This window comes from Cricetulus griseus, chromosome 4, assembly GCF_003668045.3.
Source record: "Cricetulus griseus strain 17A/GY chromosome 4, alternate assembly CriGri-PICRH-1.0, whole genome shotgun sequence".
In the NCBI taxonomy this organism is placed as follows: domain Eukaryota; kingdom Metazoa; phylum Chordata; class Mammalia; order Rodentia; family Cricetidae; genus Cricetulus; species Cricetulus griseus.
The window spans coordinates 100,776,783-100,801,476 of NC_048597.1; the positions used below are offsets into that span (position 1 = coordinate 100,776,783).

Genomic DNA, 24,694 nt, shown 5'->3' on the forward strand with positions numbered 1-24,694 from the left:
GCTGTGTGCTTGTCCGTAAAGCACACCCAGGGTCGTAAAGCCTAGCGCCACCAGCTAACCTCTGATTGGCTCCTTGTCACGAGTCAGGCATCTGACTTTAGTGACTAGGTCAAGGTCATAGAAGCACATGTTCGACCATTATGGCTGCCAAAAGGGAAACCGGTTCCTTCAATTTTACTGTAATCAGTGGGGTCTGCAAGAAGTCCCCATAAGTGTACCAGTCACAGTGCAATCAGTAAGTGTGATTTTGTTATTCCACATGCATGTGGGGGTCGCACCCTCCTGTACAAAATGGCATTGACTTCGAGAAGAATGTGTAAGCCCCTTTTAAGACAGCTACAGGAATTTTGAAAGCAGTGTGACCATTCTACTGGCTTACATAAGTGGCAATCATACTAGTACATTTCTAATGGGTTAGGGCAAGCAGGGTTATAACTTTTCCATTCTTGGGCAAGTCTGGACAAGTCTCAGGCTTTGTCCTTATTTGGTCATCACCTGTAAAGGGGGAGGTGTGTTGGCACAGGAGTATGTGTCTCGTCCAGGGTCAGGGACTTTGGTGCTTGATCACCCTTTGTTTGTGAACTGTGGCCTACTTCTTAACTGAGTTATTAGGGGCCTGTCATATTTGCCCATCCTTCTCACCACATTTAAGCACAGCACACTTTGGGGAAAAGATAGTCATTCCTAAGTGCACAACAATTTAAGACATGCTTACATTGAAGTTCTGAGCAAAGTCAATGTGGCTCCATCCCTAAGATAGTTTCTTGTTGACTTAGAAACTCAAGGCTCTAGGGAGAATGGCCGAGGTAAACATAAGGCCTGTAGGAGTCAGGATTGGCCTGGCCCTAGAATAATACAGAAGTCACTTATGCTGTCCTGAAGCACAATTGTCATCACTCCTAAGAAGAGCATCAGTCTGTCTCATCAGACAGCAAGGGATCACCAGGTTGTAAAAGGACATCATTCCTGGCATCCCAGGGCGAGCAGCTGCACAGCTCCTTCCTCTGAAGAGGTGAGCTGTGTGTTTGACTTCCCTGGCTTCTCCAGTGCCTATCTTTGTGCACACGGCCTTTTGCCCTCTATGTAAAGGCATGTGCCAAGCTTTTCATTTGTTTGCTTTTAATGAAAAGAATGTATAGCTCCCTCCAAAATATTTGCAGGAGCTGGAAGCTGGGTTTGGGACCCACCAGCTACCAGAAGTGTCCTGATTTGATCTCCCCTATTCTCTAACATGTACAGATTGCTCTTAAAAACAGATTTTTCAACAGGAAGGAACCCTGAAAAGAAGATATCTGCTTTGTTATGAGTTTTTTGCTTGGGGACTAGAAGACAAGACTTCCGGGTAGGATGCTAAGGAAGCCCAGCTTGGAAAGACCTTGTCAAAAACTGGAAGCAACTGACAGTCCCGCCTTTTCCAGGAAATTGAAACTGAAAAGCCCTTTGCCTGAGCTCAGCCAAACTGGGACACACAGGAGCCTCGGGCTACAGAGGAGAAGCCTCTTGGCCCAAGGATGGAGCTGGAACTCAACTGTACCCCGGCTGCAGAGCTGGACAAGTTCATAGAGGACTACCTTCTTTCCAACAGCAGCTTCCATAATGAGGTCCGAGCCATCATTGACATCGTGTGCACTTTCCTGAAGGAGAGATGCTTCCGAGGCGCCGACCACCCTGTGAGGGTCTCCAAGGTGGTGAAGGTGAGCCCCCTCACCTGACTCCAGGGGGGAGGGAGAGGACCCTCAGGAGCCAGGCTGCCGCCCTGATCCCTTCTCCTCACCTCTGATCACAGCTGTGGTGGGTTCTGCCCCCAGGTTTCCCATCTGTGTTAGAAAAAGAGCCTCAGCTACAGTTTATGTTCCACCCTCCCAGGCCACATCCATTTCAGAGTCAGGGAAACTGAGGCCAAGCTTGGGGAATCAGTTTTCTGGAGAGTGGTGGATGGGGGACCCAACCTTTGCACTGCTGTGTGACCTTTGGTCAGTTACTGACATTCTCTGTGCACAGTGTACTCTGCACATTTCCCACTATGGCACAAACACTCAAACTAAGTTAAATGTGACACAGAGGACAGAACTGGACCCCCCACATGCTGGGTGACTGGATTGATGGACCCTCAGTGAGCTCGATTCTGGGTCTTGGACTTCATCAGTGCCTAATTCACTGTGAAAGCTGCAGAGATAAAATTGTCGTCGTCTTTTTTTGTAGCTGACTTGCTGTTTATTGTTTTAATCTGTGGATGGGGGCTGTGCATGTGTTAGTGCAGGTGCCCTCAGAGGTGATGAGTGGGTGTCATGTCCCTCAGAGCAGGAGTTCCATAGGTGGTTGTGAGCTGGCCTACACAGGGGCTGGTCACTAAACTCAGGTCATCTGCAGGAAGAGCAGGTGCTTTTAAGTGCTGAATCACTGCTCACCCCCAGATGTGGCATTTTGTGATGACCACTCGTCAGTGGACGGTGTTCAGGTATGTTAGTGATTGTCTCCGCATTTTACTTAGGGTGGCCCTTCTCTGTATGAGTCTTCATTCTTCTGTAAAAATATTTTTTTTTACAGATGTGGCTTTCTTTTTGCTAACCTTTTGCTAAAAGTCTATGACTTTTTCTGTTATTTTAATACTACAAATAAGGCAGTTTTCTTACAAGTATGTCATGTGAGTACATTTTCCCCAACTGACAATGTTAGCAATGGGACCATGGCAATAGTTTCATATGTCTGTGTTAATTCACTCAGCCTCCTCCCATCCGCTGCCATCCCATCCTTTACTCTGCACAGTGACCTCCCCAGAGAGCTCCTCTCTGATTTGATGTCGTATGTGTGCTACTAGATCTAGATCCCACATGAGAGAAAATGTGCTATTGTATCTCTCCCTCTGCCCCCTTGCTCCTCATTTCTTCAAGGCCCCTCCCCAAGCTCTCCTACATAGGCACATAGACACACACACACACACACATGCACCCACGCACACACTTAAATCTAGGCTCCACAGCTAAACAGGTACTTCATCATTCTGAATCTGGCTTATCTCCAGTACCACGAGGAGATCCAGAAGCATCTATTTTCCTGCATAGATCCTGATTGCACTCTTCAGGGCTGACTAGTATTCCACTGCCCATGTGCCAGATTTCTTTCTCTACCCATCCGTCTCCCTGGATGGTGGATGCCTAGGCTGTTTTGAGGGTCTGTTGGGCATGGGTCTCTGTCTGTTGCCTGTCATTCTCATCATTATCTTTCAGGGAGGCTCCTCTGGCAAAGGCAAAATGCTCCTAGGCAAGTGGGAAGCTGACCTGGTGGTGTTCCTTAACAATCTCACCTGCTTTGAAGATCAGTTAAGGCAACGGGGAAAGTTCATCCAGGAAATCAAGAAACAGCTGTGTGCACTGCAGCAAGAAAAAACATTTCATCTGAAGCTTGAGGTTCAGGATTCAAATCAACCCAACTCCCAGGGGCTCAGCTTCAAACTGAGGTCTCCTCAGCTCCTCCAGCAGGAGGTGGAGTTTGACGTGCTGCTGGCCTATGATGTCCTGGGTAAGCCAATCAGAGCCTCAGCTCACGCTTCCATGTACCTTCATCCTCACTTGTGTTTCTCTCTCTCTCTCTCTCTCTCTCTCTCTCTCTCTCTCTCTCTCTCTCTCACGCACACACGCACGCACACACACACGCACAAGCACACGCACACACGCACAAGCACACGCACACGCACACGCTCTCGAGTGCACATGAGAAAAAAAGAGACAGACAGAGAGAGACAGAGAGACAGAGGTGGATTCATTGTGTGTGATCATGTACTGTGCCTTATCCATTTGTTTCTGAAGCCTGTTCTCTCTGGCCTGGACTTCCACATTAATCTTGACTGTCTGGGCAGAGCCCTGGGTACTCTCTTGTCGCCACCTCCCCAGCACTGTGATTACAATCCTATGTCACCATGCCCAGCTTTTCCCTGAGTCCTGGGGTTCTGACATGGATCCTCAAGCTTGTGTGCCAAGCACGCTCCTCACTGACCACATCCCCAGCTCACACCCTCTATCCCTGAACTGAAAACACATGTCTTTTGAGAATTTCACCCAAACAGACTGGCTATCTCTTTAGAGCTGAGCTGGGGGTGGGGAGATTTTAGAATTTTGGGAGTGGGGAGTGAGAATCCATCAGAGAAGGACATAAAGTAGCAAACATGCTCAGTGAGGGGATGAAGGCACCTTAGATGGCCCCTCTGCTTACCAGTGATTTTCATAGCCAGCTGTGGACTTTGTCTTCCTAAACACCAGGCAGTAGAGAACTCCCTGAAAATTAATAACTGATGCATCTTCTCCCAAAGAATAGGAGACCTGAGACCTGAGCAGAGGCCCGGGTGTCTGTGGGAGAGTTAGTGCAGGAGGCAGAACTTCTCCAGGATCACTGCCTCAGGAAAACTGGAAAGGGAGATACCACCACCCCAGCCTGCCACGCGCACACATGTGCCATTAACCATTGATGATCCTCCACATTAAGATCTTACACCAGGCCTGACACACAGTGTGTCTCCAAAATTACAAATTGCCCAACTCTATTCAAAGATAACCAGGAACACCCTTAAGAGCACAGTTCAGGGTTGGGGAGCTGAGAGAATAGTTTTGGCTTTACATTTGGGGGACACAGCACTCCCTGCTGGCCACAGTGAGAACTGCACTACTAACTTAGAGACCAGGCTGTTTGCCCTGGGCTTAGGAGAGCCATGGAAACAGTACAGAGTCTCAGGCAGCAGGGAATGGGAGGCCAGCCTGGGAGCAGGAGCAGGCAGCATGCTGTGGGAAGCTGCAAGAGTCTTGGACCCCTGCAGAGTGAAGGGGACCCAGAGGCGGGTGACCCAGGAATGAGCTGGGAGGGTGGCTCCCCAGAAGCCTGTGTTGTCATGGACTCCTCAACCTCAGGCGGCTTTGCAGTGGGGAAGTGGGGCCACCACAAAAGGAACACCTTGGAAACAGCAGTGTGGGGGACAGCCCAAGAGAGGACCCCAGTCACACCCCTACCCAAGATTATTTAACCAATGAGCTCTACTGTGTGCTGGGCCCTGAAATTGAAAATAAGCACAGGAGAGAAAGAATTCCCTGGGTCACTGCATGACATGGCTGGATGTGTCCCCAACTTCATCAGTAGGTGATTTTGTCTTGTGCCAACATCAAATCCTGATGGTATAGCCTGCTGCAACTACAGCTACACGCCAAAGACACAGCCTGCTGCCTGTCTAGTTCACTCAAATGTGCACATGAACCCACACACAGCCACACACCCACATAGCCTGCTGCAATTCACTCTACACACACATACATACACACACACACACACACACACACACACACACACACACACACACACACCCTGCTGTTGCTCTCAAGACCTGGACAAACAAAACCACATGGTATTAAGTTAGGCCCTGCAGAAAATCATGCAGTGAAAACACAGTGGCTGGGTAGACAGATTAGGGATAAGGGCAATTGCTGCACAAGCATAAGAGCCTGAGTTCAAATCCCCAACACCCACCTAAACTTAGGAAGTGCTACACATGGACCTGTAACCCAAGAACTATGGGGACAGAGACAATGACCTGCTGGATGCCAGCCACGCCCTCATTCACAGAGAGACTCTGCCTCTTAGGGAGAAGTTGGCAAATAATAAAGGCAGACACCACTGTCCTCCTATGGCCTCCAGACATACCTGTATACCTCCTTGTAATGGCAAACACACAATACATATACAAAATAGGGCAGACTCTGTAAGCCTGAGATACATGATGTACAAATGCAGCAGACTACTCCACAGTAAATCTGACACATGCAGCCGTGTACACACATGACAAGTTCCGTGCAGAAGACACCGGACACCTGTGCATGGTTGGTCATTATTAGATGACTATGCATCCCTCTAGTGTGTGTGGCCACAGTGAGCTGTTTCCTCTCACCACTGTCTCCAGGCCTGTGAGGAAAGCACTGTATTAGGACCAGTTGGTGGCAGGGACTTTCCAGGCCCACATGGTGTATGCAGTCCGGAGGTGTGGTGGGGAACATGAATGTATGGGGAGTGAGGCTTGCTGTGGTAAAACTCTGTTCTGTTCACTGAACCCCACAGTCTGTGAGCTTGTCACCCCAGATAGACCCAAGAACCTCAGAGAAGAGCTGGGTGTTAAAATGAATAAAATCTCCTTTACAGGTGATGTCAGCATCAACCAGAAACCTGAACCCTACATCTATGGAAGGCTCATCATTAAGTGCACCTCCCTGGGGCTGGAGGGTGAGTTCAACACCTGTTTCACGGAGCTCCAGGGAAACTTCCTGAAGGATCGACCACCCCAGCTGAAGAATCTCATCCGTCTGGTCAAACACTGGTACCAACTGGTATGGCGTCTGGCCCAGCCACTGTGCTTCCTGTTTATACACGGGGTGGATACAGGGCCAGAGGAAAGCCAGACTATTCTAGTTTGCTTCCTATTGACACGATATCTTTATCACATGACCAAAAACCTCGTGGGAAGGAAAGGTCTTATTTGGTTGCATATCCCAGTCACAGTCCGTCACTGAGGGAAGTCAGGGAAGTACCTGAAGCGGAGGCCATGCAGGAATTCTGCTCACTGGTTTGCTCTCCATGGCCTGCTCAGCTTGCATTTATATACAACCCAGGGTCACCTGACCAGGAATGGCACCAACCACCTGGGATGGGCAGACCCACATCAATCATTAATTAGGAACATGAACCCTCAGACTACCCTGAGGCAGCTTCATGGAGGAATTTTCTCAAATAAGGTTCCCTCCTACTACGACGACCCTTGCTTGTGTCAAGTTGACAAATACTAATTAGCACAATTGAACCCTTGTCAAGTTGATACTCAAACACACCACTACTAAATCATAACCTTTCCTTTCTTACTGATCCTTAAGTTCTCCTGTCAATCTCACAACACAAAACACAATATAACTTTAAGGTCCTTAATATTTTTTAAATAACAAATATAAAGATTAGTCTCTCAACTGTGAGCTCCTATAAAATTAAGAACTCAAGTTAAATACTTTCTTACTACAAGAGGGAAGAACCAGGGCACAGTCATAATCAAATAAAAACAAAACCAAGTCCATCAGTGCAAAAATCCCAGTGTCTGATATCTGGACTCACCACTCTCTGAGCTTCAGAGGACCTGGACAGCTGTTCTTCCTGGGCTCTGCCATCCACAGCACACAGCTGGCCTCACAGGCTCAGGTCCGCTCTGTTTACATGTTCTGCCGTCCTTGGCAGTGGTCTCATGTTCAGGGGACCTTCAGTATTTTAGGGTCTCCGCTGCACTTGAGGCTGCACTTTCTCCTATGGTCTCTCCTGGCCTTCTCAGTCCAGGCCTCAGCTGCTCTCCATGACCCCTTCAATCCTGCAGTCCTGCTGGGATATAAATGATACCACCTGGGAGACCTCACCACAGGACCAGGTCTGGCTGCCACCTGGAGATTCAGACCTGGGCCCCTGGATCACAGCTTGTATGTGTGACCATGAGGAAACTTTCCAGAAGACTTGGACTCCATGGTGCCTGTCTCTTCTTACTCAGAGATGAGTTTCAGCCCCAGCTGATGAGAAACCACTGATTTTGGGGCAGGCGGGGAGGGGGTTGAGACAGGGTTTCTCTGTGTAGTTTTGGAGCCTATCCTGGCACTCGCTCTGTAGACCAGGGTGGCCTTGAACTCACAGAGATTCGCCTGCCTCTGCCTCCCTAGTGCTGGGATTAGAGGCGTGTGCCACCAATGCCTGGCAAAACCGCTGATTCTTAATTCTAAGATCTGACACAAGCAGCCCAGAGAGTCTTTTTTGTCTCTTAAACTCACACACCAGCCTCCATCTTCTGCCTGTCTGTCAACATTTGTATCTTCCAAGTTCCCACAAATATCACATTAGGCTGTAAGCATTCGTGTGTGTGCGTGCGTGTGTGTGTGTGTGTGTGTGTGTGTGTGTGTGTGTGTGTGTGTGTGTATGTACCTATGCCCGTGCCTATTCATGGGAGTACATGTGCACATGTGTGCATATAAACATGTTGAGTCCAGAGAACATTGTCAGGGCCTCGGTAACTATACCCTAAATATCCAGGCAGGGCCTCATGTTTGAACCCACAGAATGCTAAATCAGCAGTTCTGGACAGTCATATAGCCCTGGAAACCCCCAACTCCACACCTTGAAGCTGGTATTATGAGTGGGTTTTCTCACTTGCCTGACATTCATGGCAGGCACTTTACTCACTGGGCCATCTCCCTAGCCCCTCCCCAGTTATCTCAGTGCCTGTGATAAAACCTTCAATAGTGAGCATCATTGCTCTCCCACCCCACACTCACTCCCTGGCTGTCACTCAAGTGTCATGATTCCTCCTGTGACTGCTGATAAGTGCAGTTGAGCTGATAAGAGACTGTTGACCACACAGTCTCCATCTCAACCACTCAGTCCTTGGCTATAGCACAGGAGAACCCATAGACTGACTACATGAGCAGGTGTGGCCATGTGCCAGTGAACTTGCAATGACAACATCAGGTGGCAGCTGTATTGACCCCATGAGAAGTGGCCCCCACACAACTGCTGACAGCCCCGTTTTTCTCATTGCCTTTCTCTTCTCAGTGTAAGGAGAAACTGAGGGAGCCGCTGCCCCCACAGTATGCCCTGGAGCTGCTCACAGTCTATGCCTGGGAACGTGGGAGTGGATTCCCTGAGTTCAACACAGCCGAGGGATTCCGGACAGTCTTGGAACTGGTCACCAACTACAGGCAGCTTCGAATCTACTGGACAGTGTATTATGACTTTCAATATGAATATGTCTCCAACTGCCTGCACAAACAGCTCAGCAGAGCCAGGTAGCCTGTCCCCTCATGGCTCAGCTCCCCACAGGGAGGACCAGGCTGCAGCAGAGTGGAAATGGGGAGGTGGGAGCTCAGTGTCAATGGGACACCTCTTGTCCTGTCACTGTGCTGGGCACTGTCCTGCAGTCACCTGATTGACATGAGGACCTGCAGCCCTAGGAGGCAGGGGTGGGGTCTCCTGACTGCAGATGGGGAGACCAAGGCTCTGACCTTGTCCAGACCCAAACAGTAGAAGAGGAGTGGGAGCTGAGATTTTCCAGCAGTAACAGAAGTCATAAGGGCTGTGGGCTTGGAAGATCAGTGTTGAACTAATAAACTGTAAACAACACAGTAGACTTCACACAAGTCTTAATGCTGTGTGTGATCAGCCCTCACACCTTATCCTTTGACTCTGGCTGGTTGAACTCTACCCATCTCACAGATCAGAGAGGCTGAGGGACCTGCCTAAGGACACACAGATACTGAAGGCTACAGGATTCAAGCCCGGGCCTTCCAGGTCATAAGCAAGCATCCCTCCAGGCTTGCTCTGTGCTGAGGAGCAGGGACTCAGGACACACTTGGGATAGGGGTGCTCTGCTGGGCTCTTCCACTGTCTCTGTGCAGTGGTACCTGGAGCTCTGGTCAGCTGGTCACTTCCCTCTCTGAATGTTACTCTGCAGGCCTGTGATCCTGGACCCAGCTGACCCAACAAGGAATGTGGCTGGTGGGAACCCATTGGGCTGGTGGCTGCTGGCAGAAGAAGCTGTGGCCTGGCTTGGATATCCATGTGTTAGGAATTGTGATACATCTCTAGTGCGCTCCTGGGATGTGCCGGTGAGACCTTGTCATCATCCTGTCCCCTTGCACACAGCTTTGGTCACTCTATCTGTCTGTAGAATGTTGGGAAATATTCTCACAAAGATGTGGTCTTTTGCTAAAGATCTCCATACTCCTAGGGAGGCCAGCTTCTTCCCTGATTTACAGCCATCTTAGCGGCGTTCAGAGATTTCAGAGGCTGGGAAGATGGCACAGTGGGTAAATCAAGTGCTGCCAACACTAGTGGCCTGGGTTGATCCCTAGAACCCTATGGCGGAAGGAGAGAGCAACTCCTCCATATTACCTTGACCTTCACCTCTGTGATGTTTGTTACACAAGCAGACATGAACACACACACACACACACAAACTCACACTCACATACACATAAACACTAACACACTCTTTTTTTTTTTCTTTTGATTTTTTGAGACAGGGTTTTTCTGTGTAGCTTTGTAGACCAGGCTGGCCTTGAACTCACAGAGGTCTACCTGCCTCTACCTCCAGAGTGCTGGGATCAAAGGTGTGTGCCACTACTGCCCAGCTTAACACTAACACACTCTTATGTTCACACATGTTCTCACTCACCCGTACATATACTCACTTACATAAACTCATTCTTCCCCCCCATCTGTCTCTCTCTGTGTGTCTGTCTGTCTGTCTGTCGGTCTGTCTCTCTCTCTCTCTCTCTCTCTCTCTCTCTCTCTCTCTCTCTCTCTCTCTCTCACACACACACACACACACACACACACACAAACACAGAGGGTAAGAAAGCTGAAGCCACTGGCTCAGGGACACTCAGCTGAGGAGAGGTAGGGCTGGGATTCCTGTGGGCTCTGAAGCCAGTGCTCAGGTCCAGGCAGCAGCCCATCTTTCCTGTCTCATCATCATGTGGTCAATGGGACTGGGGGGAGGGTGCTGTGTCACAGCCATAGAGGCCCAGAGGGACCTGCACTTGGACCTTTCCTCTGCTGGGGCAGGGGACTTCTAATGCTAGGGAGCCGATGAAGTTGCGTGTGTCCCCATGATGGAGCTTAGCATGGGTGCAGTGACTTTGAACCAAACTACTAAGGTCAGGAGGTGAGAAGGGAAGAGGGAGGGTTGAGAATAGACAGAAGAGAGAGGCATCTGGGGCTGCAGGGGCCTTCAGTGCTGCCCTGCAGCAGAGAGGTGGCTAGGCCCTATCATTTGACAGATCTGTTTCCAAATGAGGGGACCTCAGGTGGGGCTATATGTACCCTCAATGAACTAAATCAGAAAGATGTCCTGATGGTCATCTTCCCAACATGGAGATGTGCTGTCCTTCTTCTGGGGGTCTCTGGTGTCATCATGGTGCCCACCCTCAGAGCTCATTTGCATCCTCTTCCAAGTAGGAATGTGGGCTCCTGACATGATTGTGTGTTTTCTGTTACAGTTTGAAGATCCTGTGCCAAACCAAGAGGTTAGTTTTTTTTTTATTTGTTGTTCTTATTGTTTTGATGTGGGCTTCATCTGCATAGCCCAGGCCAGCCTTAGTGCTGGGATGACTGCATGTAGGTCTGATGTGTCCTGCCTTCCCTCCACTCCCAGGTGGATGAGAATGGAGCATGTGTCCTCCTGTGAACACAGCAGCACCTGCCCAGGGGATGTTCTCCTCTGTGCAGGCCTTGACCAGAGAGTGCCGGGTGCTGCCCAAGGCCCCAGTGAGAGAGTGTCCAACCTGGGGTCAGACTCTAGGCTCCTGACCCCTGCCTGCCCACCCTAATCCTGTCCCATCACAGACAGCCTTCCTCACAGCCTGCTTCACCCACCTTATCCTTGTCAGTGTTCTCTGGGAGAGAAGAGATACAAAGGGAAGGAAGAACTCAAGCTTGACTTCCATCTGTGTATCTGTTGGAGGGTTCTGTCCAATGTCTGACCAACATCAATAAACCATAGAAGATGCCATGAGGTGTGTGTGAATTCTGAGGGACAGGGCCATAGAAGTGCAGGTGTGTGTGTGTGTGTGTGTGTGTGTGTGTGTGTGTGTGTGTGTTCATTGTTCAACTGGATGCATTTATTGAGCACTTACTACATGCTCCACATGGATCCAGACACCAAGCACTCAGCAATGAACAGAGCAGAACCAAATTTGTGGTGATAAATTGTTTATGATTTATTAAGGCCACTGGAGTTCAAAATAGCAAAGCAGCCATACTAGTTAGCCATAGAAGCCAGGCACACACCTTTAACCCCAGGTCTCAGAATTAAGAGGTAGCCGGATCTCTGTTAGTTCAAGGCCACAATGACTACACGAAATTGATCCAGTCCTAAAAGAAACAGCTCCCACAAAGGTGATCTCATTACCTGAGAGCACACACCTTTAATCCCAGCACTAGGGAGGTGGAGACAAGAGGATATGGCTGGGTAGAGAAAGGAATACAAGGAGGAGGAGACAGGAATTTGGAGCCTTGTGCCTCTGAGGATTCCTGGAGACAAAATTGCCATTTTAGCTGGGTAGAGGTAAGATCTACTGGTTTGGCTGCTTTGCTGCTCTGATCTTCAGCTTGAAGCTTGAAGCCCAATATCTGATCTGGGTCTTTTATTTTCTGTGCTACACAAATTATTGCAACTTTTTATTCTGGGTGCTTTGGGATCCCTCCAGGCCACTTATATATAAACCCTAGACAGAAATCCTTGCTTCCTTTTGTCCATGTCCCCAAGACAAGATTCAAGACCTGCCCCATTGACTCAGAAGCTGCTCTGCAGCTGTAAGTGGCCAAAGTGACCCAGGAATGTGAGGATGTTGTGCCAGGTTTGAGGAGCCCCAGACCAACCCAAGGAGCCGACACCTGCAACGCAAAAGCAAAGGTTTCTTTTTATTGTTCAAGCTGGCCAGCTTGGATCTCACTCCATGGCAGGGAAATGGGATGCCAACGAGCCATAAAGAGAAACTTTTAAAGGGGAAGACCATAAGGTTGAAGGCCACAAATTTCAGCGTTTCCATGGTTACTTAAAGACATACAAAGTACAAAGTAAAACAGTAACTATATATTTTAAGCAAGATACATCTGAGTAAGGTAAGACAAGGCACCAGGTTGCAGGGTTACAGAGTCACAGGGTCTGTCAGTTATCCCCTGGGCTGAAGGATCTTTACAACCTTAGCAATTAGCAGACATAGGAATGTTGACACAAGTGGTGGACAGTCACCTCCACTTCTCTGAGAGCCGGTCTCAGGAGCCAGCCATCGCATTCCCAGTCATAAGAAGTTCCCTTTTCAGGGCCCAAGTTTTTAAACTTTTATTAATTTTCATTTTTGGTCCTTCAAGAAGTGCACAGGAAGATGTATTGTGGCTGCAGCATGCAGGCTGGGGTTCAAGGAAAAATAAAAAGTGCAGTGAATTTGTGACTCTGGTGGCTATCAAACATGGTTGTCTATGACCATTATGAACTTCTGATACACTGAGTTAAATCACAAGTTTCTCTTAGGCTAGGAATGTCATATTGAGTGGCCAGTGAGAAACCATGGCCTTGCAAGTAGTTCTGAGTGGGTGAGGGTTCCCAGACAGTAAACAATTGGCTGAACCTTTAAGTTGGAGACAGCGTGCCGGAAAGTCCATTGCTGCAGGGAGTTTTGTCTAAAGTTGCTTTTATACTGACCTTGAATCAGCAAAACAACACCTGGGAAAATGACCTCCTGTATTTGTCTCTAGGGGCAACCAGCCTGCTTTGAAACTGCTGTGAAGTCTAAAGTTAGCTGTCTGTGTAAAAGGCTGTTTTTGTGACTGAGAATCCTATGCCAGTCTGAGTAATGTAAAAAAAAAAAAATCCTACTATTATTTCTATTCATCAGAGTTATACAGATTAAGCATCATCTTCCTGGCCAGCTATATGTGAGCTCAGTAAGAGTAAAACACACCACCAAAGGGCTATGGAAAGAACCCCACAGCTGTTCTTATAAGGGAGGTATAGTAGTGGCAACTAAGAAAGTTACAGACAGAAAACAACCAGTCATTTACAGTCAATAGCCCCACAGCTTTGCCAAGGGGGGCTCCCCAAGTGGGTCGACTTGTTAAACATTAGCTTTCACTGCTGCACATGCCCACGGCCTCTTGCAACCAACAGCTCTTGGCAAGAAGGAACCAAGGATTCCTGTCTCTGGTTTATGTATAAGCAACCTGGAGGGATTCCCAAGCTACCTGGAAAAAAAACAAGCTGTAATGATTTGGTTCTTCTCTGTCCATTGCTGAGGGAAGTCAAGCTTGAGTTCTCCCCTCCCTTCTGAATCTCTTTTCCCCCAGAGAACACCATCAGAGGATAAGGCGGATGAAGCAGGCTGTGAGGAAGGCTGTCTGTGATGGAGCAGGATGGAAGGGTGGGCAGGCAGGTGTCGGGAGCCTGGAGTCTGACCCCAGGTTGGACACTCTCTCACTGGGGCCTTGGGCAGCATCCGGCCCTCTCTGGTCAAGGCCTGCACAGAGGAGCACATCCCTTGACTCCGGAGCCTTCTGGGCAGGTGCTGCTGTGCTCACAGGAGGATGCAAGTCCAGTTTTCCTCCATTTGAGGATGGAGGGAAGGCAGGGCACATCATGCCTACGCTGCAGTCATCCCAGCACTGAGGCAGGAGGATGGTGAGCCCAGGCTAGCCTTAGTTATGCAGAAGAAGCCCTTGAAACAATGAAAAAAAAACAAAAATAACAAAAATAAACAGAGATTTCGAAAAAAATGACTCTCCTGATATGGCACGTCAACCTCCGTCTGCAACAGAAAAACACGATCATGTCAGGACCCTGCATTCTTATTGATCCCTGGGTGTGGGTGTTGTGACAGGCCACAGGGGCTCCTTGGACAGTAGGCTGGGAGGTGGCCAGTAAGCCAAGGTCAGGACTCAGGCCCTTGTGTGTATGTAGAGTACTTCTCTGGAAGCCACGCCTCCCACCTGAGGGCCCCTCATTCATTCACAGATCTCTCACATGAGAGAATGGGCAACCGTCTGCTGTAGGACAGGCCCAGAGGCCCATGCAGCTTCACTAGCCTCCCTTCTACATCCCTATTGTCCCCTCTCACTTCCTTCTTGGACTGGCGTTTGGTTCCAACATCCCTGCACCCATGCTAAGCTCGGGCACCCATGGCACCATCAGTTCCCTAGCGTTAGAAAGTCCCCTGCACCAGGAGGTGAAAAGTTCAGTGCAGGTCCCTCTGTGTCTTTTTGGAGGTATAGCAAGCCCCCCTTAGACCCGTTGGCCAAATAATGATGAGACAGGAAAGATGGGCTGCTTCCTGGACGTGAGCACTGGCTTCAGAGCCCATGGGACTCCCAGCGCCAGCTCTCCTTAGCTGGGCATCCCTGAGACAGTGGTTTCGGCTCTGAGTCCCCTTTTAAAACTCTCTATGTGTGTGTTGGTGTGTGGGTGTACCTGTGTCTGTGAGTGTGTGTGTGTCTGTGTGTCCATGTTCACTTGTGTAACAACACAGAGGTGAAGCTCAGAGGATAACTTGGAGGAGTTGCTCTCTCCTTCTGCCATAGGGTTCTAGGGATCAACCCAGGTCACTAGTGTTGGCAGCACGTGCTTTGCCTACCGTGCCATCTTCCCAGACTCTGAAATCTCTGAACGCCGCTAAGATGACTGTATATCAGGGAAGCAGCTGGCTTTCCTAGGAGTGTGGAGATCTTTAGCAAAAGACTACATCTTTGTGAGAATATTTCCCAAATAGATGGAGTGACCAAAGCTGTGTGCAAGGGGACAGGACGATGACAAGGTCTCACCGGCACATCCCAGGAGCACACTTGTGAACCATCCCTCTTCTTAAAGCAAGGGTACCGAAGCCAGGCCACAGCCTCTCCTGCCAATCGCTCCCAGCCATCTGAGTTCCCACCAGCCACATTCCCTGTTGGGTCAGCCGGGTCCAGGATCACAGGCCTGCAGAGCAACATTCAGAGAGGGAAGTGACCAGCTGACCAGTGCCCCAGGTGCCACGGCACAGGGCAGTGGAGGAGCCCAGCAGAGCACCCCTATCCCAAGTGTGTCCTGAGTCCCTGCTCCTCAGCACAGAGCAAACCTGGAGGGATGCTTGCTTATGACCTGGAAGGCCCGGGCTTGAATCCTGTACCTTTAGTATCTGTGTGTCCTGGGGCAGGTCCCTCAGCCTCTCTGATCCATAAGATGGGTAGAGTTCAACCAGCCAAAGTCAAAGGATAAGGTGTAAGGGATGAACACAACCCAACACAGGATCAAGACATGTCCCTACCTTTGGTGAAAAATCTACTGTAATATTTACAATTAATTGGTCAATGAGTTAGTCTTTGTTGCCTAGCAGCCCTTATGACTTTTGTTGCTGCTGGAATGTTTCAGTTACTACTCCATGTACTCCCCTCTATCTACTGTTTGAGTCTGGACAGAGTCAGCGCCTTGGTCTCCCCATCTGCAGTCAGGAGACCCCACCCCTGCCTCCTAGGGCTGCAGGTCCTCATGTCAATCAGGTGACAGCAGGACAGTGCCCAGCACAGTGACAGGACAAGAGGTGTCCCATTGACACTGAGCTCCCACCTCCCCATTTCCACACTGCTGCAGTCTGGTCCTCCCTGTGGGGAGCTGAGCCATGAGGGGACAGGCTACCTGGCTCTGCTGAGCTGACTGTGCAGGTAGTTGGAGACCTCCTGGTCTTGAAAGTCATAATACTCTGTCCAGTAGATTCGAAGCTGCCTGTAGTTGGTGACCAGTTCCAAGACTGTCCTGAAGCCCTCGGCTGTGTTGAACTCAGTGAATCTACTCCCACGTTCCCAGGCATAGACTGTGAGCAGTTCCAGGGCATACTGTGGAGGCAATGGTTTCCCCAGCTTCTCCTTACACTGAGAAAGGCAATGAGAAAAATGGGGCTGTCAGCAGTTGTGGGGGGGGCCACTTCTCACAGGATCAATTTAGCAGCCACTTGATGTCATTGCAAGTTCACTGGCACACAGCCACACCCATTCATGTAGTCAGACTATGGATGCTCCTTGCTATAGCTAAGGACTGAGTGGTTGAGAGAGAGATTGTGTGGTCCACAAAGATTGAGCAGTTACCAGCAGTCATAGGAGGAATCATGACACTTGAGTGACAGCCAGGGAGTGAGGGTGGGGTGGGAAAGCAATGATGCTCACTATTGAAGGTTTCATCACAGGCTCTGAGATAACTGGGGAGGGGCTAGCGAGATGGCACAGTGGTTAAGCTGTCCCCAGGCAAGCCAGGAAGTTCAGGTCCCCAACATGAACATGAGTGTCAGGCTCGTGAAGAAGCTGACTCATAATCCCAGCTTCAGGGGGTGGAGATGGGGGTCTCCAGAGATACATGAGAGTCTAGACTTGATGACTCAACATGCTATGGATTCAAGCATCAGACCATGCCTGGATATATAAGGTGGAAAGTGCCTGACATTAGTCTCTGGCCTCAAATGCTAATGAACACACACACACACACACACACACACACACACACACACACACACACACACACACACGTGCTCCCATGAACAGGTATAAAGACACACAGATCCAAAAAGCCCAGAATATAACAAGAAATCAAACGTTTAAAGAGATAATTGCTTGATAGGTCAGAAAAAATCAAAGTGATTGAAAGTAACATGAAAGATTTGCCAAAGAAGGAAAATCCAAAGGCACAAACGATGCAGCATCCAGCGAAATGTGAAGTAGACATGGCTAAAGAGAGTTAGCTGACCACAAAGTGAACTAGAAAAAGATCAATGAGAACCAGCATAGACAGGTCCCGTCCCTCCCCTTCCTTCTCCCTCCCTCAGTGTCGCCCACCTCGCCACCCCCTCTCACCCCTCGATTCTCTCTCATCCTCTCCCCCTCAGTTTCCCTTCCACCCACACTTCCTTCTCATGGTTTCCCCTCACCATTTCTGTCATTTGTTTTCTTTTTGTCAACATGGCAAAAGCAAGAGTCACCTTGGGAAGATTGAACAAAGGAGAAAATGCCTCCATCAGACCGGCTGTGGGCAAGCCTGGGGAGCATTTTCTTGATCAGTGATTGATGTAGGAATACCCAGCCCATTGCAGGCAGAGCCACCCCTGGGTAGGTGGTTCTGGGTTGCTTTAAAAATAGATAGATAGATAGATAGATAGATAGATAGATAGATAGATAGATAGATAATCAGCAAGCTGAGCAATCAAAGAGTATGAAGCCAGTAAGCAGTGTTCCTCCGTGGCATTTGCTTCAGTTCCTGCATCGACTTCCCTTAGACCTGGAGTGTGATATGGACTAATTAGCAAAACAATCCCTTTCCTCTCCAAACTGCTTTTGCCATCGTCTTTACCATAGCAATAGGACAGAAGTTGGTCCTAGACAGGGGACTGCTGCTCCTGTGACACACCCACCTCTTTGGGAGGACAGTGGAAGGATTTTGGAAATTTGGGTTGGAAAAGCCATTGAGTGCTTAGAGCCTAATGGGCTGTTTGTGGGAACTCAGAGGATACGAGTGGAGAGAGGCAGATGACAGAGGCTGGTGTGTGAGTTTCAGAGGGAAGCAAAGACTCTGTCTGGGCTGTTTGTGTGAGATCTTAGAATTAACAATCAGTGGTTTCTCATCAGCTGGGGCTGAAACTCATCTCTGAGTAAGAAGAGACAGGCTCCATGGAGGCCAAGTCTTCTGGAAAGAGTTTCCTCATGGTCACACACACAAGCTGTGGTCCAGGGGCCCAAGTCTGAATCTCCAGGTGGCAACCAGACCTGCTCCTGTGGCAAGGTCTCCCCCAGGTGGTACCATTTACATCCCATCAGGGCTGCAGGATTGAAGGTGCCATGGAGAGCAGCTGAGGCCTGGACTGAGAGAGGCCAGGAGAGACCATAGGAGAAAGTGCAGCCTCAAGTGCAGTGGGGACCCTAAAATACTGAAGGTCCCCTGAACATGAGACCACTGCCAAGGACAGCAGAACATGTGAACGGTGCTGACCTGAGCCTGTGAGGCCAGCTGTGTGCTGTGGATGGCAGAGCCCGGGAAGAACAGCTGTCCAGGTCCTCTGAAGCTCAGAGAGTGGTGATCCAGATATCAGACACTGGGATTTTTGCACTGATGGACTTGGTTTGTTTTTATTTGATTATGACTGTGCCCTGGTTCTTCCCTCTTGTAGTAAGAAAGTATTTAACTTGAGTTCTTAATTTTATAGGAGCTCACAGTTGAGAGACTAATCTTTATAAGTGTTGGAGTGTTTTTTTTTTTTAACTTGGAGACTTTTAAGGCTATATTGTATTTTATAATGTGATACTGACATAAGAGCTTAGGGATAACCAAGAAAGGAAAGGTTATGGTTTAATAGTGGTATGTTTGTGTATCAACTTGAAAAGCAGCCAGTTGTGCTGGTTAGTTTTCATCAACTAGACATCTGGTAGGAGGGAATCTTAATCAAGAAAATGCCTCCATCAGACTGGGTTAGGGTAGTTTGTGGGGGTATGTTACTAATTAATGATTGATGTGGGTCTGCCCATCCCACGTGGCTGGTGCCATTCCTGGTCAGGTGACCTTGGGCTGTATATTAAATGCAAGCTGAGTGGGCCATAGAGAGAAAACCAGTGAGCAGAATTCTTCCATGGTCTCTGCTGCAGGTACTGCCCTGACTTCCCTCAGTGACAGACTGTGACTAGGATGTGCGACCTAATAAGACCTTCCCTTCCCATGTGGCTTTTGGCCATGTGATAAAGGTATCATGTCAATAGAAAGCAAACTAGAATACTCCTGGTCTCTGGCTGTATCCATCCCCTGTAAAGATGGGGCCCATGCTAGGTGGATCAGATGCCATACCAGTTGGTACCAGTGCTTGACCAGGCGGATCAGACCCTTCAGCTTGGTTGTACGACGCTTCAGGAAGTTTCGCTGGAGCTCTGTGAAGCAAGTAGAGAACTCGCCCTCTTTCCCCAAGGAGGTGCACTTACTGATGAGCCTTCTGTAGATTGCAGGGTCAGGCTTGCTGAAGATGCTGACATGACCTGTAAAGATGGCTTCATTCAGCTAACACCCCAGCCCTTCCCTGGGGTTCTTGGATCTATCTAGGGTGACAAGCTCACAGACTGTTGGGTTCAGTGAACAGGGTAGAGTTTTACCGCAGCAAACATCACTCCCCATACATCCATGTGCCCCACCACACCTCAATACAGCATACACCATGTGGGCCTGGAAAGTCCCTGCCACCAACTGGTCGTAGTACAGAGCCTTCCTCAAAGGCCTGGAGACAGTGTTGGGAGGAAACAGCTCACTGTGGTCACACTCACTAGAGGAGTGCATGGTCATCTAATAATGGCCAACCATGCTCTGGTGTCCAGTGTCTTCTGCATGGTGTGTGCCGTGTGTGTACACTGCTGCTTGTGTCAGATTTACTGTGGAGCAGTCTGCTGCATTTGTACATCATGTATCTCATGCTTACAGAGTCTCTGCCCTATTTTGTATATGAATTGTGTATGTGTGTCCATGAGAAGTTATATGTTTGGAGAGGAGAGGACACTGGGTGTCTTCCTTTATAATTTGTCACCTTCTTCCTTAGAGGCAGGTTCTCTCTGTGAATGAGGAGCTTGGCTGGCATCCAGCAGGTCACAGAGATTCTCCTGTCTCTGTCCCACATAGTGCTTGGGTTACAGGTCAATGTGTGGCACTTCCTAAGTTAGGTGAATGTTCAGGATTTGAACTCAGGTACTCATGCTTTTGCAGCAATTGCCCTTATCCACTGAACTGCCTCCACAGGCACTGTGGGTTTTTAAGGGCCTAACTTATTACCATGTGGTTTTGATTGACAAGATCCTGAGAGCAACAAGATATGGCAGTAGTGTGTGTGTGTGTGTGTGTGTGTGTGTGGTCTACTTGTAAAGTGGATGGGTAGCGGGCTAGAGAGTGCATATGGATGTGTGTCTGCACCTGGGTGAATGCACACATTTGAGTAGACTAGCCAGGCAGCAGGCTGTGCCTTAGGTGTGGCTGGATCAGGCCATGCCATCGGGATTTGATTCTGACATAGGGCAAAATCACCTACTGATGGATGAGTTGGGGACGCAGGGAACTCAGTGACCCAGGAAGGTCTCTTGCTCATTCATATGTTTACCTTTAACTCCAGGGCCCAGCACACAGAAGAGCTCATTGGCTAAGTCATTTTGGGTAGGGATGTGACTGGGGTCCTCTCTTGGGCTGTCCCCTACACTGCCATTTCCAAGGAGGGGCTTCTGTGGTGGCCACACTTCCCCACTGCAAAGCTGCCTGAGGCTGGGGAGTCCATGACAACACAGGCTTCTGGGGAGCCACCCTCCCAGCTCATTTCTGGGTCACCCCCTCTGGTTCCCTCCACTCTGCAGGGATCTAAGCCTCTTGCAGCTTCCCACAGCATGCTGCCTGATCCTACTCCCAGGCTGGCTTCCCATTCCCTGCTGCCTGAGACTCTGTACTGTTTCCATGGCTCTCCTAAGCTCAGGGCAAACAGCCTGGTCTCTAAATTAACAGTGCAGTTCTCACTGTGGCCAGCAGGGAGTGCTGTGCCCCTCAAATGTAAAGCCAAAACTATTCTCTCAGCTCCCCAAGCCCCCACTGTGCTTTCAGCCGTGTTCCTGGTTGTCTTTGGGTAGAGTTGGGCAATCTGTAAATTTGGAGACACTGTGTGTCAGGCCTGGTGTACGATCTTTACGTAGAGGATCGTTTAAAGTAAAATTTAACAAGTGTGTGCATGTGGGGGGCTGTAGGGGTTGTGACTGCATTTCCATTTTTCCTTAGGCAGACATGGATCCTTGAGAAGTTCTGCCTCCTGAACTAACCCTCCCACAGACACCCAGGCCTCTGCACAGGTCTAAGGTTTCCCATTCTTTGGGAGAAGAGGCATCAGTTATTAATTTTTAGTGAGGGTAAGCTGAGGGGACCCTCATCCCCTCACTGAGCATGTTTGCTACTTTATGTCCTTCTCTGATGGATTCTCACTCCAAAAATTCTAAAATCCCTCCCCCCAGCTCAGCTTCAAAGAGGTAGTCTGTTTGGGTGAAATTCTCAAAAGACATGTGTTTTCAGTTCAGGAATAGAAGGTGTGGGCTGGGGAGGTGGTCAGTGAGGAACGTGCTTGTCACACAAGCCTGAGGACCCATGTTATAACCCCGGGACTCAGGGAAAAGCTGGGCATGGTGACATAGGATTGTAATCACAGTGCTTGGGAGGTGGAGACAAGAGGGTTCCCAGGGCTTTGCCCAGACAGTCAAGATTAATGTGGAAATACAGGCCAGGGAGAGACCAGGCCTCAAAAAAAGAGGGATGGCTCCTTAAGTGTGTTAGCCAGTTAGTTCATGGTCACACTCATGTACAATGAATTCTCATGCCCCCTCATACACACACACACACAGAGAGAGAGAGAGAGAGAGAGAGAGAGAGAGAGAGAGAGAGAGTTAGAAAAGAGGATAAAGGCACATGGAAAGGCAAGCTGAAGTTCTAACCTGCTTACCCAGGACATCATAGGCCGGCAGCACATCAAACTCCACCTCCTGCTGAAGATGTGGAGAACTCAGCTTGAAGCTGAGTGCCCGGGGGTTGGACCACCATGAACTCTGGACCTCAAACTTCACCCAAATATGTCTCTCTCTCTGAAACTTGTAGAGCTGTTTCTTAATTTCCTGGATGAACTCTCTCCGTCGGTTTAACTGATCCTCAAAACTGTGGAGATTGTTAAGGAACACCACCAGGTCAGCGTCCGACCTGCCCTTGAGGGCTGTGCCTTTGCCCGAGGAGCCGCTCTGAAAAAGAACAATGAGAATGACAGGCAGCAGACAGAGTCACGCAGAGCAGTCCAGGCCCTGAACAGCCTCGGGGTCCACCACCCAGGGAGATGGATAGATAGAAAAAGCCAGCACATGTGTAGTGGAACACTAGTCATCCCTGAATAATGAAATCATTAGCTATGTAGGAAAATAGATGGTTCTGGATCTTCTCATGGTATGGAAGATAAGCCAGTCTCAGAATGACGAACGTACCTGTTTATCTGTGGGTTCTAGATTTAAGGTGTGTGTGTGTTGGTGTGCGTGCATGGGGGATACAAGGGGCACTATGTGGGAAAGGTGGGGGAGGGGCCTAAAGAAAATAAGGAGCAAGAGTTGGGTCATGAGGGATGACAAAAAAGCACGTGTTCTGTCATGTGGAATCCAGGTCTAGCTGCACACACGTGACATGAAATCAGAGAGGGACTCTTTGGGGTTCAGTGTGGTAGGTAAAGGTTGGGATGGCAGTGTGTGTGAGTAAATTAACACAGACATAAGAAACTGTTTTCATGATCCCATTGTTAGCTGGGGAAATGTACTCACATGACATCACATACTTGTAAGAAAGCCGCCTTATGTAACACAAAATAATATAAAAATCATAGAGCAACAGAAAAAAATGAGTAAAAAGAGATCCACATGTATAAAACAGAGTATTTTAAAAAGAAGGACTCTTGCTGAGAATAATCCCTCATGTGAACACCAGCCACTGCTGAGTGGGCATTACAAATGCCATTTCTGGGGACCCATCGTCAAACATTTAGTGGAACTTGGAGAATTCTGCACAAGAGGGGTCAAGGGCATCACAAAAAAACCTACAGAGCCAGCTAACCTGGACTCATAAGGCCTCACAGAGACTGAACTGACAACCAGGGAGGCTGTCTGGAACTGACCTAGGCCCTCTGCTTATACAATATGGTTGTGTAGCTTGGTCTTCATATGGGACTCCTAACAGTGGGAGCAGGGGCTGTCTCTGAATCCTTTGCCAGCTTTTGGGACCCTGCTCCCCCTACTGGAATTGCCTCATCCAGACTTGATATGAGGGGAAGGATATGCCATGGTTGGCTGATAGCCATGGGAGGCCGGTCCTTCTCTGTAGAGAAACTGAGGAGAAGTGGATTGGGGGACAGAGGGGAAGTGGGGGAAGGGAAAACTGTGATCAGGATGTTAATAAAGATGATGATGGTGATAAAAATGTCATGTCTGGGGACGGAGGGGTGGCTCAGCAGTTAAAAGCGGCTGCTATTCTTGCAGATGACCTGAGTTTAGTGACCAGCACCCTCGGAGGCCAGCTCACAACCACCTGTGTAACTCCTGCTCTGAGGGACATGACACCCACTGATCAACTCTGAGGACACCTGGATTAACACTTGCACAGGCCCCATCCACAAAATTGAAACAATAAACATAAAATCAGCTACAAAAAATAAACAACAACACACACACAATTTTATCTCAATTTTTCACAGTGAGTTAGGTCCTGATAAAGTCTAAGACCCAGAACCGAGATCATTGAGGGTCCATCAATCCAGTCACCCAGCAGGAGGGGTCCTGCTCTTTCCTCTGTGTCACACTTGACTTAGTCTTCAATTCCTGTGCCATTATAGGAGGTGTGCGGAGAACACTGGGCACAGAGATGGTAATTCACTCACCCAAGGTCACACAGCAGTGCAAAGGTTGGGTCCCCCGATCCACCACTCTCCAGAAAACTGATTCCCCAAGCTTGGCCTCAGTTTCCCTGACTCTGAAATGGATGTGGCCTGGGAGGGTGGAACATAAACTGTAGCTGAGGCTCTTTTTCTAACACAGATGGGAAACCTGGGGGCAGAACCCACCACAGCTGTGATCAGAGGTGAGGAGAAGGGATCAGGGCGGCAGCCTGGCTCCTGAGGGTCCTCTCCCTCCCCATGGGGGTCAGTTCAGGCTGAGGGGGCTCACCTTCACCACCTTGGAGACCCTCACAGGGTGGTCGGCGCCTCGGAAGCATCTCTCCTTCAGGAAAGTGCACATGATATCGATGACGGCTTTGACATCTTTACGGAAGGTGGTGTCAGGAAGGAGGTGGTCCTCTATGAACTTGTCCAGCTCCCAGGCCGGCGTGCTGCTGAGTCCCTGCCCCATCCTCGGGCCCTGAAGCTTTCCCCCTGCACTGGATCTCCTGCGTCTCACCTCCCCAGTACTGAGCTGGGCAATTCTGCTTTTTGGTTTCGATTTCCCCGGGAGGGCGGGGCTATGCAAATAAGCCAGGCCCGAGCAGCCAATGGCTTTGGGGCTTCTCACAAGGTCCGTCCATGCCTGGGTTTCCTTAGCATCTCAGAACTCTTAATGAAAC

The 24,694-nt window shown here is 49.3% G+C and overlaps 2 protein-coding genes across 3 annotated transcripts; one reads left to right on the plus strand and one right to left on the minus strand.

Annotated features, from left to right (window-relative positions):
• Nucleotides 1-1,425: 1,425 nt before the first annotated feature.
• Nucleotides 1,426-11,563, plus strand: LOC100761048 (2'-5'-oligoadenylate synthase 1A). Its single transcript, XM_027414121.2, has 7 exons — nt 1,426-1,694; nt 3,228-3,519; nt 6,175-6,359; nt 8,605-8,837; nt 9,503-9,656; nt 11,052-11,078; nt 11,207-11,563. The coding sequence occupies exons 1-7, from the start codon at nt 1,512-1,514 to the stop codon at nt 11,237-11,239; spliced, it is 1,107 nt and encodes a 368-aa protein (XP_027269922.1). The 5' UTR covers nt 1,426-1,511; the 3' UTR covers nt 11,240-11,563.
• An 891-nt stretch (nt 11,564-12,454) lies between these two features.
• LOC100770794 (2'-5'-oligoadenylate synthase 1A) lies at nt 12,455-24,570 on the minus strand. 2 transcript variants are annotated; one of them, XM_027414118.2, is made up of 6 exons: nt 24,301-24,570; nt 22,053-22,341; nt 19,394-19,578; nt 16,214-16,446; nt 15,364-15,517; nt 12,455-14,264 (listed from the first exon to the last, which is right to left on the minus strand). In XM_027414118.2, exons 1-6 carry the CDS (start codon nt 24,481-24,483, stop codon nt 14,190-14,192), a joined length of 1,119 nt encoding a protein of 372 aa, XP_027269919.1. In that variant the 5' UTR covers nt 24,484-24,570; the 3' UTR covers nt 12,455-14,189. The 2 variants fall into 2 exon arrangements, with proteins under 2 accessions (XP_027269919.1, XP_027269918.1); XM_027414117.2 differs by having other exon boundaries at nt 12,455-14,354; nt 24,301-24,569.
• Nucleotides 24,571-24,694: the final 124 nt, after the last annotated feature.